Consider the following 12,532-nt stretch of genomic DNA (forward strand, 5'->3'; position numbering starts at 1 on the left):
CTTGTTCTTGCTGCTGCGTTTCCATCTTTTTAGAGTATCCAATATTCTCTTTCTTTTTCCATTCTTTTCACGACCATCAAGAACCAAAACTACTCGATCAACTTTTCAATCCTTACTCCCAATAATTCGGGAGGATGATTTTCTTTGTACCGAATTGTTCTTCTTCCCAACCATTCCATTCGTAGCAACTCCCACGTTCGATGGTAACAACGGAAACCAACCAACCAAACCAAGAATATATTTTTAGAAGCTCAAATCTCCCAAACCCAAGAATCAAATCAGATAGTTTTCAAAAAAAAAAAAAAAACCCAGATACAGGTAGTTTGTTACTAGGGATAAAGAAAGAAGACGAAACTGCAGACGATATGAATAATGATGAAGTATGTCGCTCTCTTTTGGATACTTTTGCTTACTATTCGAAGATCAAGGAATGAAACCCTCGATGATATGATGAGCAGAATCCTTAAATACTAAACCAAAGACTGTTGGATTTAGGAAAGTTGGAAAAACAGCACTGGTAGTTTGTTTGCGTATGTTATAGGCCGTGTCTGGCGGCAAATTTCAAAAATTGCCGTTAGAAAATGGGATTTGGGCCTTTGAGATTTTCGACCTTTTCGAGTTTGGGCCCATTTTCCTTTTGGGGAATTTCAATTCTTTTTCTTCCATGAACTTGCATAGGCTTGATCCAAGTATACTTCATCCCTGTGTTTGAAATCACTCTGCCGATGGTTGGATTGGTTGTAGTCCTTTTTTTTTTTTTTGTGGATACAATGTGGTTGCAAACGAGTCGATTTGAGTCGAGTTTTATTCTAATTGAGCCAAGTCTCGACTAACTTTATCAAATTCGAGTTCGAGCAGAGTTGAGTTTGAGTTCGAGCCTACTCGAGTTTAAAAAGGTAAAAATAATTATTTTATTTTTTTAAAGACACATTAGTTTGGAGTGTGATATTTTATTTATTGTCTTCATAATTCAAATTTAATTAAGGTTACAATTTTTTTCTAACCGCTACAATTATTGCTATAATTAAAATGCAATAAATCTAATTATTAGGTAGAATGGTATTTTGGACAAATAGAAAACTAAGAATAGATCCTACTTGGTGTCTAATACTTAACATTTTGTCTTGTCATCAACTATTACTTTCTTCTAAATCAGTAGATATGATATAATGAATTTTAATCATCAAAATAAATTAAAAAGCATAATATAAAATTTCAATCATCAATAAATAAGGATATAATTGACATAGTGAAAGTCAAGATCACAAGAGTGCTTATATTTACACTCCAAATTACCAAAAACTCATGGTACTTTTTATATAGTAATGATAATGATACCTCATATGTTTAATAATTAGAATGTGACCCAATTAGATGTTTACAATTTCTGCATCATGGTATGATTCGTTTTAGAACATACATCTATCATTCAAGTTGGATGATTATCATAAGAGATTCCCAACATATCATAAGAGTCTTGTTCCTGAAAATCCACACTTTTTCATACCCTTTCAGGCGGAATTTTAGGATTCCTCTTTTAAATAAATACTATTATCCATACCTCTTCTCATTGATTCATACCATACTCTATTCTCGTAAAGTGATATACACCATCTAATAGCCAGCCGGGGGCTACATCATATATTCATATAGGCGCATTGGGAATGGAGATAATTGTAACCATACATATATAAAATAACAATAATAGAGTGTCAATTCTCGGACTTTATTTGTAAAATCTCTTCTATTCCTTGATAGTCAAATCCCAAAAATCTATGAGTTAGCTCATGCTTGACTAGCCAAGCAGACAGCCAACCCTGCATTTTTTTTAGTTCTCCCATATTTTTATTTGTATTAACTATCTCACTTTTATGATGAAATTTATGAAGATTAATTTTACTTTATACAAAGAAACACTAACTGTCTAATATAATTCACCAATTCATGGAAAGAGGCTGAACTTTTGTATTTGAAAAATGTTTCAATAGGTATTCCCAAAGTAAAAGTAGATGCTGGTTGATAAAGCTGTTGTTGCTTTTGTCATTGGACTAAAATTCATTTGTGATTACTTTATTTGAAGGGCGGGCATTCGATGGAGTTGTACCTTTGACTTTGAGAGTAGAGGAGACAGAAGTTAGCCTCTGTTAGCTTGGAAACGTCCGATGTTATCCAAGTTTTGACTGATTCTCTGGTCTGACAACATTCCATATCCAAGATATGGACTAAATCCTGGAATCATTTTAGTCAATTTGAACTGCTTAACACAGAATTCCTTTTAATTTTTCTCTGGTCTTTTCCCACTTTTTTACACTACGAGCGTCACCATGCAACAACATTTCGACGTCTATAACAACCTTGACACATTATTCTTTGATGTCATTAAGGGAACCAACACTAGAATATTTCTTCTAGTTTTCTTGAATTTAAAGGTAATGCCTCTTAGTCCTTATTGCGTTTCAGATTTTGGGCCAGAAAATTTATTTGTCTAACAATTTTGCACACAAAAACTAGATGTGGCCTTGCAGTTTGTGCCATGAAATTTCAGGTAGGAGTTTGCAAACATCATATGCATGGTGTCATTATCCAACTGAGTTGCTGGAAACTGTTTGAAGTGAACCATACTGTTTTATTGTATCATAGAAAAGTTTTTCTGCAAACGTAGCACTTTGAAATAAGACACTGTACCCAGTGAAAACATGCTGCTGTCCAAGTTCATAAGCAAATCAAGGCGGCTTATGAGAGACTATTATCTTGTCGATTGCGAAAAGTAATCTCATCTAGGACATGGCAAGATTTTCTATTTTTGACTGAATATTAAAACCTGAGAATGAGTCCAGAAGTTGGCAAACTTAGGAGAGTTTTTTTGGTATAGATTTATCATTACTGATGAATTGACCGGCATTGGAGTTTATTAAATTTAACTATCTTATTTTAATCTTCTTTTTGATTCCTCCCACACTATAAATGGGAGCTTTTGCAGTGCTGCTATTAAGCATTAAGTAGCACAAGAAAAGTGTTACAGCACCATCTCCTTTTATCTCCATGGTTAGTGCAAAACCACAATCCAGGGCCATTATGATTTTGCTTGGCCTGCTGATAATAGCTACCCTTGATTTCACAGGTCTTGCTCTCTCCTCGCCCTCCCCCCTTCTCCCTATCAGTCTTTTTTATTAGATTTTAGGCAGATGTAGCATTGTGGTTTCTTTTTCAAGACATCATCTAGACTGTTGGTCTGATAAATTAGAATTTTTGCAAAATAATCTACCTCTAATTTTTCTTTAGTTAAGAATATAAAGTCTGTTTGCATATTAAGCACACTAATCATATCTACAAGCATAGGCGTATTATTCCAAAACTCACTTTGAAGGCTTGCCAAGCCATGCTGCACACGCTCAAGCAAAATCAGCCAATTTTTAGAACATAATTTCTCATGAACTGCCCCTACTAAGTACTAAGATTTAACTTTATTTCATCTACTAGATTAGTAAGGTGCAAAAACTTTTACATGGTTTTTTCTTCAGAAGAATTATTTCACTGATCAGTGAATATCGCATGTAATCTAATGCAGGAGCTCAGACTGGGGTTTGCTATGGAAGGCTGGGTAGCAGATTGCCATCTCCAGCAGATGTTGTGGCCCTATGCAAACAGAACAACATCAGAAGAATGCGAATCTACGATCCACATCGGCCAACCCTTCAAGCCCTTGGAGGATCAAACGTTGAGCTCATACTGGGGGTCCCTAATACTGATCTTCAGAACATTGCTGCTAGCCAAGCTAGTGCCAATAATTGGGTCCACAACAATGTCAGAAACTATCCTAATGTCAGGTTCAGGTACATTGCAGTTGGAAATGAAGTCAGTCCGCTGAGAGACACAGCTCAGTACACAAGATTTCTTCTCCCTGCCATGCAAAACATCTATAATGCAATTTCTGCAGCAGGGCTAGGAAACCAGGTTAAAGTTTCCACTGCTGTTGAAACTGGACTAGTTGGACAGAGCTATCCTCCATCAGCTGGAATATTCAGACAAGAAGTTCGATCATTTATCAATCCCATCGTTCAGTTCTTAGCAAGAAACCGTGCCCCTTTACTTGTTAACGTGTATCCATACTTTGCATACACAGGCAATCCCAGAGACATTAGTCTTCAGTATGCCCTTTTTACATCTTCTGGCATTGTTACACCAGATGGTGTAAGGTACCAAAATCTTTTCGATGCTCTTGTGGATGCTACATACTCGGCACTTGAAAAGGCAGGAGGATTATCTATTGAAATTGTTGTATCAGAGAGTGGTTGGCCATCAGCAGGAGGACAAGCAACATCAATAGATAATGCCAGAACTTACAACAGTAACTTGATTGAGCATGTGACAGGGGGATCAGGAACTCCAAAAAGGCCCCGAAGAAATATTGAAACATACATTTTTGCTTTGTTTGATGAAGATCAAAAGAGTCCAGAATATGAGAAGCATTTTGGACTCTTTCTGCCAAATAGGCAACCAAAGTACCAGATCACTTTCTGATAGACTGAGGAACCAAAGGTCTGTAGGAATGGGAGTAGACTCCTTAATCTTATCAATGCATCTTATACCAATTTCTTGTTGAATAAGGGTTGCTCAAATTCCAAGTTCCAACCCGTATGTTACTGAAAACCGTTATTCTAATAAAGAGGTGTCTTACTATTATTGAAATCGGGTAATTGCTATCCTATACCGCTGTTCTGGAAACAACCCAGATGTTTTTTCTACTTCAAACTATCTTGTACTTTTTGGTGATCTACATTGCTATCCTAGAAAACAGTGCTCAGTTTCTTTTCTTCTTGAAGATGGAGGGGGAAAAAAAGGCCTGATAACGACTGAAAATTGACAGCATATCACAGCAGAAGCAAATAAAATGAGGGGAAAAAAGGAAAAAGAAAATTAATCCATCAAAAGCAAAATCTCCATCAAAACTTTTCAATAAAAATGCTCGCGGCACAAATAACAGTCGAGTGTCGATTCTTCAAAATTTGATCAAAACTAAGAAATTATTGAAAGGAACAATAACACCCTCTTGAGGTCAACCAAAATTAAAAAAAAAAAAGAAGACAAAAGCGGGGACTAAGGCTTGTAAATATGTACACATGTAAATGCCCTATACATCCAGTTCATGAAGAAAACCATAATGCAGTCGTTCTTGTGGCCATTCAACATTAACTGCTCAAGCTGGGAAACTCAGTTATATCATTTAGAAAGTGAAGGATTTGACTACAGTCTGTCATAAACTGCTGAGTAACCAGAATAAAGTTGCTTGAAGCTCTTCAGCATTCTCCTGTGCCTTCACCATAAGACAAGGGACATAGACCTGGAATTCTTAATCCCAACGAAATGCTCTCGAATTTGTTTGCGGCGGCTGAAAAATGCCACTCTTTCTATTACAGTTGTTTATTTCTCCATTGAGTGAACGCCATGAAGAAAGCCTGACCTTGTATGGAGAATGCTGACCTGAGAATGATTCAGATAACAAAAGCCTTTGTTTTGGTGTGCTCACAGATCTGGTCTTTGCTTTTGCAGATTCTGTCGTAGCCATGTAAGTTGGGAACATAGGAGAATTTGGTAAAGAGCTGTCATCTCCAATTGATTTTTGTTTTACATGACAAAATGACCTCCTTGGTAGTGAAAAGGGGGAATTGATAACTGGTTCTGTTGAATCCTGCTTGCTTGCACTACTTTTCAGTTTGAGTTGTCTAATTTTATCTGTGTCACCCGCAAAAACATTTGGATGTGCAAATGATCGTGATCTTTCTTTTTCTCCTCTTTCCAAAAGATTGACTTCATTCCATTGATTAAATCGGCTGCTATGCCTTCCATTTTCTTTCTTCATTGATTCTTGTAGGATTTGATCATTTCTAATCTCCTGAAACAAACAATAGTTTTTGAAAAGAACTAATGTAAAGATTCATTTATTTTTTTGGATGGATGGACAAAGAGCTAATGGCTCTTATAAAAGCCCCAGCAGATTATGAATCGGTAAGTTTCTAAATACGAATGAAGTTACCCGATGTGAATATGAGTATTTCTTCATGCGCTCCCTTTTCATAGTAGCTTCTTGCTTCTTGAACCACAAGGCGTCCATTTCTTCCTTTGTTACCAAGCTCAAATCCCAGCTCATGTTTCTGTTGCCATGAAGCTGTTGATGATGAAAGTGGAAAGTTATGAAATTTGCTTTGCTTCTAGCTTGTTCAGAAGTCAGAAATGGTACTTCATATGAGGTATGAAGGTTAAGATTCACAATTCAATTACATGATCTTCTTAATCACTTCATCTAGTGATGTTTCCAAACTTGTGGAAAGCTATTCCTGAACTCCAAAATTAACAGTGAAAAACTATATGTTACCTACAAAAACGAGCTGCTGCAAGAAAGCACAGAAAACTTTCTTCTGCATTATTAGTCTATTTATTTAAGATGTACTTTGATAATAGTTTTGTTCTCTGTGACATAGCCGATTCATCATTCACAAACTGTCATCTCAAACTTCATGAAAATTTGCAATCAAATTCATAACTTACTTTTAGTTCTTCAAATTTCACACTTCTTTTGGGGCTAAGAGTTTGCATCCATTCCCCATCAGTAAGATCTTTATCGAAAAGTGGAACTCGAATTCGACACATTTGTAGCTCTGTCTTTGCAAGTGATGGCAAACATTTCAATCTGGGGACAACTTTTCTTCTCACAATTTCTCCACGTACCACTGCTTGAAGCTTCACAAGTCCCTTCATTGCACTTAACGCTTTCCTTGCCTAAACAAAACCACAGCAAGAAAAGGAAAAAAAAAATCAGTCATTGTAGTTGTGGCTCCCAATAACTTGAAACTTTTTCTAACTATATATTGAAAGCACAGTACTTGGATTGAACAGATATCCCATGCTTGTAAGTAAACCAAACTAATTTGAAGTTAACACCTCTCCAATAGCAGCAGAAAATATCATCAACTTCATAAGATGCAGCATCTTAATTTTCATGGAAAAAACAGCTACAATATGCCATATAATAAGGAAGAAATTATATGAAGATTTTTAAGTAGTTGTATCATCAGCTGCTACAGAATTAAGTTTAGGAGAGAAAAATTCTTTAAGATGCTCACCAAATGTCTACGATATGAACTTTGAATTTTGATGGCAGCCAAGTTTCTTCTCCTCCTTTCAACTTCACGAGGGAGATTCGTGAGCTTGACAACCTCAGCTGCAGCATTGGCAGCAGCAACTGCCGCCTCTGCTGCAGCTGCGGTTGCATTAGCAACAGCAAGGACACGCTTTCTCTGTTCTTCTGTTGCCTCACTCAGTGTCTTCTGGGGTGCCGCAATTTCAGGGTACTGTTTGAACTTGAGCCTTCCAAATATCCATCCCAATCTATTTGATTTCTGAAAATTCATTCATACAGACATTAGTTAAAACTCAATCACAAAACTCAAAAAGAAAATCAAACTAACCTTCTCATTCTTTGGTTTCGTCTCTGGAATAAAAAGTCTTTTCACAAAAGAAAACCAGCCTCTTTTCTTTGCCATCGCCGCTTCCCAAGTCTTCAGCAACCAAATTTAGCGGTCTCCTACTCCTGTATCAACTTATCTGAAGAGATTGCATGATAACAATCACAACAAGTTCAAATTCATTGTTCAAACAGATAAGGAAACAAATAAAAATTACCCGTTTTTTGATTGATACAGGCAGCACGAGATGAGAACACAACACAAGAAGACTATTTTCAATTGAACCAGTACAGGAGAAAATACTAATATAAAGAAAGGCATGTGTCCTGTATCAACTTATCTGAAGAGATGCCATGATAACAATCATAACAAGTTCAAATTCATTGTTCAAACAGATAAAGAAACAAACTGATACAGGCAGCACGAGATGAGAACACAACACAAGAAGACTATTTTCAACAGAACCAGTACAGGAGAAAATACTAATATAAGGTAAGGTATGTGTCCTACTTGCTCTGCCTTCTGTAAGATCTTAGTTATCATCAAGATTTGTTGTCTGTCTCTTCAGTTACAGTTTTAGCTAAACAATATACATGCAAGAGTTTTCAAAGGAACTCAACATCTTGAAAAAATTAATCCTTCAATTGACTACTCAAGAACTGCGGAATTTGGAAGGCCTTTTCAGTTATTTTCTCAGATGAAACGAGTAAAAATCTAGAAGCATTGCAAGACATACCTGGAGAATTTACAGGCGAAAATGAGGGGAGATAGACAGAGATTCTCTGCCATATCAATTCAGAGACAGCATTCATGGTCGAAAAATATCTGCCATATCTTCTGAAGTCAAGTCAATGTTGTTGGATGATGACGGTCCAAACTATACTTAATTCCTCCTCTTTCTGCTTGCTGAGATGAGTTCTTAAATCAAAAGGGCGCTCCTTAACTGTGATCCTGAAAGCATATCAGAGAAAACAACTAAGATTACTGAAAGCTACTTTAGACAGAATATAATAGTAAATGAAAAAAGTTTGGAACCCCATTGAATATTGATCTCTCAATAATGGAAGCCTTTGCAGGTACTTTTGGTAGTGACCTGTGAGGACTGAGGACTGAGGACTGAAGGAAGTGTGTTTCTAATAGCAACGGGGGCCTCCCTCTTTCTCTGCCTCTTCCGTCTCCCATCTAACAGTCATTTTCACAACTTCCACTGACCATTTCAAAGGTCTATTTCTTCGCAATTTACTGGTTTATCCTTTGGGCTTTGCACTTGTCCCCTTCAAAATGTCTGCATGCAAAGCCAACCTAACATAACAGTGTCAAAATGTCAATAAGAGGCAGTGATGAAGCTGGAGCAACCAGGGCCAAGGGCGTGCTCTTTGTTTTTATTCTTCTGCCATTTTGTTACATTTTGGATAAATCTCAATTGGTTTTAGGATTTCGTTCTACAATTCTAAATATGTCAAATTTGTTCCTCATGTTTTTCACATCTTATCAACGGTCCTTTAATGTTTCAATCTCAATTTTTGGCATGTCTATGTGCAACTTGCTAGATATTGCATTGTAATTGACCAAATGTGTGGGCTAACACAAGTCAGTTCAATTGACAATGAGGAACTATTTCCTCACAAAAGATCGTATTGGTTTAACTGGTGAGATGGGATTATTTTCTCATAAAAGGTTGTATGTTCGAATCCTATTAGCATGCCTTTGACCACCCCCATGGTGGTGATCGGAGCTTAATATATTCAAACTTTTATTCAAATTCTGCTAGTATGCCTTAACCCATAGTGCTGATCGAAGTACAATTTGTCCAAACTTTTATTTATTAAAAAAAAAATCAAATGCATTGAACTTTTTGAAATAAAATCAATTTAGGATTTAGAATAATCCTATTGGCATGCCTTTGACCACCATGGGTGGTGGTGATCGGAGTCCAACTTATCCAAACTTTTATTCAAATTCTGCTGGTATGTCTTGACCCATGGTGCTGATCGGAGTCTTACACATTCAAACTTTTATTTATTAGAAAAAGATCAAATGCATTGACCTTTTTGAAATACAATTAATTTAGAGTTTAGAAAAAATTAACTAACGTAAGAGGGGTCATAATTAGGATATTCAACAAAATAAGAATTTTTCCTATAAAATGGTTAATCTTTCCTTGGGGAGGAGGTTTGGTGGGGATTTGCTCCCGAGCTTACAGCACATTCGATAGATATTGAGGATTAGTAATAAGTTAATGATTACCAAGTTAATTATTAACATTTTCCTTCTTATTGGTACTTGTTACAATTGTGCTGAAGTCATCATTACATTTTACATGCCAGTGTTACTATGCTTTATTAGTACATACTAAGAAATTCCGTAGGCAAAGTCTGTGGAAATTTATAAATAAATAAATATATATATATATATATATGTATATATGAAATTGATGCCAAATGATATTAATTTGTCACAGTCTACTCTGCAATTATAAGTAGATCTGGAAAATAAGGCACATTTTATTTACACTAATTTTTTTTTGTTATAATGACAAAATTATCTCTTTTTAGTCTAGATTGCATTTGTTATTTTGGCATTTTGTGTAAAATTTACTGTGACATTAACGGCAACCTATATTGAAGCATTGGCAGATTCAAGTTAGTAATACATATACTTAATATAAACATAGCACGGGTTAAATAATTGATCAATTTATACGTGGTGTATATGAATAAAACAGGTATAAAGATTGAGAAAAAATATGTTCAAATCTCCTTTCTTTTAGGTTAAATTATCTTTTATCCCCATGTAGTTTGATGCTTTATCATATAATCTGTCCTATAGTTTAAAAATTTTGTATAACCCCCTTATAATTTGGATTAATGTGTCACCGTTAGTTTTTTCATTAAAACTAATGGTCAATAGTAAAAAAATCAAAATCAAACTAATAAATTAACAAATTTATCCTTTCATTACTTCTTTTTTTCCCCTCCAAACATAAAAAAGAAGAAATTGAAATAAAAAATAGATAAATAAGAACTAGAAAATACCATTAAAGATTTGGTTTACAAACCTATAATGATATTTGTACTACAAAAGATTTGGTATTTTTTTGTTTTATATTTCCTTTCCATCTTTTTTGTTTCCTATTTATTTATTTTATGTTTCCCTTCCACCTCTTCTGTATTTGAAGAAAATTAAGATTTTGCAGGTCAAACTATAGGTTTCCAAAATTATCTCTTCTCTTGGTATTGGTATCAATGATGGTAGGCTAGGTTATTGTCTTGTGAAGGTGACAGGCATTGTGCTCAGAGTTTGGGATATAAGACTAGTCGTGTTAAATTTAAAGGTATCAATTGACGCTTTTAGGTTGTACAAAAGCCCTGGATGGTGTTTTAGGAGGTGGTTATAGTAGATTGGGTGGAAGTATTCGGGCAGAGGCTGCCGTTAAAATGTGTTTGGATTGTTCATTATTTCACTTTATTTACACCTTATTTATACCCATTGATTTGCTTGCATCATCAACACATTTTTCAATCACCTTTTTATCTTACATACATCATATCAAAAAAATGTTACAGTACTTTTTGATAAAATTATCTCAAATAATTTACAATCCAAACACTAGGAATTAAGTTGAGTGTTTACTTCATTGAATAAGCTTTTGGAATTGCAATCAAATATGGCTAAACCATTTTTTCCTTTTTTAGTTAATATATAATTCTAACAGAGGGGTATTTTAGGATATTTGATGATAGATCTAGTCTACTGGGTCTATATTGTTACTTAAAAACTAAAAATAAGGGAGGTTAGTGTAATTTTCAGAAATCTCGAGTTAGGTTTCTGAAATTTGGAATCTGAAATCTGAATCTATTAAATTATTGAATTATTAAGTATTAAGTATTAAATCTAATACATTTGAATGGATATTACATCACATTCAGTGATAAGTGAATAGTTTATTATTTAATTTTGGAAGAAAGTTTTACCTAAGAAATTCAGTGTCACTTAATTAATTCAAATATTCAATTTTTAGTTATCAAATGGTTTGAATATGTTAAAATTTGAATCTATTAAATTTAAATATTGAATCAGATTATCAAACACGGCCTTAAACTCTAAAAATAAAGGAGATCGTTATTTTCTAAATCTGAGAAGAGCTGAGTGAAATCGTCAAAAACCTCGAGTTAGGTTTCTGAAATTATCCCTCTTCCAAAGATCTCTAAAGTCCAACTGATGTGTCAAAGACCAAACTAACAACCATTTATTATTATTCATCGTCATGTGCTATACGACTTTGCTGATCTTTTGGGAAACTTTTAATGGATTGGACAGTCCCAAGTCTTTTCTGAAGTGCAACTTTGGAATCTTACTTGATTTAGGTGAAACATATCTAATCACTCTGGCAAATGCCTTCTGGCGCTCTTACGAGCTGCTTTGTGAAAATGACAGTAATGAATATATGGTCAAATAATGATTTACTACTAATATAAATAAAGTGAAGAGTGAATCAAGCATTTCTTCATTTTTTTGCTTATGAAAAAAGAGTGTACCTTCTCTAGGGGGTGCGTGCAGGTGTAACTACAAGAATATCTAATGATTTTCTTTTCCTACATTTTGCTGCACTCTTTCATTGGGTTCTTGAAATAATACTCTATTCTGCAGAGGGTTTGTTTTTCCCAGACAAACATGCATAAGAATCACAAGTATTTTCGGGTACGTTTGGATTGCAATTTTTTTAAAAAAAATTGTTACGCTTTTTTCATAGACACATTTTTCAATCATCTTTTTATCTCACATATATTAAATCGCTACAGTAATTGTTCTACAGAAGATCCAGAAAAATTCATTTTTCTTGCCTTACATTCTTGTGCCTAAACTTTTGCAGAAGAATCTTTATAGCCATTCAAACAGAGAATTTATGATTATCACTGGTAGTTTATTGAAATACTGTGGACGATTAACTAGAAACTGTAGAAAATCGCATGAACTTGTTGAAATCCCAAAGCTGATAAAAGATTACTTAGTTCACTTTTTTCACACTTTTTCCCTGTATTCAACCATGCATCCCTGGTTAAGGAAAC

General features: G+C 34.8%; 2 protein-coding genes across 3 annotated transcripts; one reads left to right on the forward strand and one right to left on the reverse strand.

The window, feature by feature from the left end:
* The first annotated feature begins 3,042 nt into the window (after positions 1 to 3,042).
* Positions 3,043 to 4,521, forward strand: LOC113772826 (glucan endo-1,3-beta-glucosidase, acidic-like). Its single transcript, XM_027317304.1, has 2 exons — positions 3,043 to 3,121; positions 3,569 to 4,521. The coding sequence occupies exons 1-2, from the start codon at positions 3,043 to 3,045 to the stop codon at positions 4,519 to 4,521; spliced, it is 1,032 nt and encodes a 343-aa protein (XP_027173105.1).
* A 418-nt stretch (positions 4,522 to 4,939) lies between these two features.
* On the reverse strand, positions 4,940 to 8,652 carry LOC113775319 (protein IQ-DOMAIN 14). Of its 2 annotated transcripts, none has more exons than XM_027320145.1 (7): positions 8,557 to 8,652; positions 8,200 to 8,414; positions 7,467 to 7,602; positions 7,122 to 7,397; positions 6,547 to 6,777; positions 6,035 to 6,166; positions 4,940 to 5,893 (listed from the first exon to the last, which is right to left on the reverse strand). In XM_027320145.1, the coding sequence occupies exons 3-7, from the start codon at positions 7,539 to 7,541 to the stop codon at positions 5,351 to 5,353; spliced, it is 1,257 nt and encodes a 418-aa protein (XP_027175946.1). In that variant the 5' UTR covers positions 7,542 to 7,602; positions 8,200 to 8,414; positions 8,557 to 8,652; the 3' UTR covers positions 4,940 to 5,350. The 2 variants fall into 2 exon arrangements, with proteins under 2 accessions (XP_027175946.1, XP_027175945.1); XM_027320144.1 differs by having other exon boundaries at positions 8,499 to 8,574.
* Between the last annotated feature and the right edge of the window lie 3,880 nt (positions 8,653 to 12,532).

This window comes from Coffea eugenioides, chromosome 6, assembly GCF_003713205.1.
Source record: "Coffea eugenioides isolate CCC68of chromosome 6, Ceug_1.0, whole genome shotgun sequence".
Lineage (NCBI taxonomy): Eukaryota > Viridiplantae > Streptophyta > Magnoliopsida > Gentianales > Rubiaceae > Coffea > Coffea eugenioides.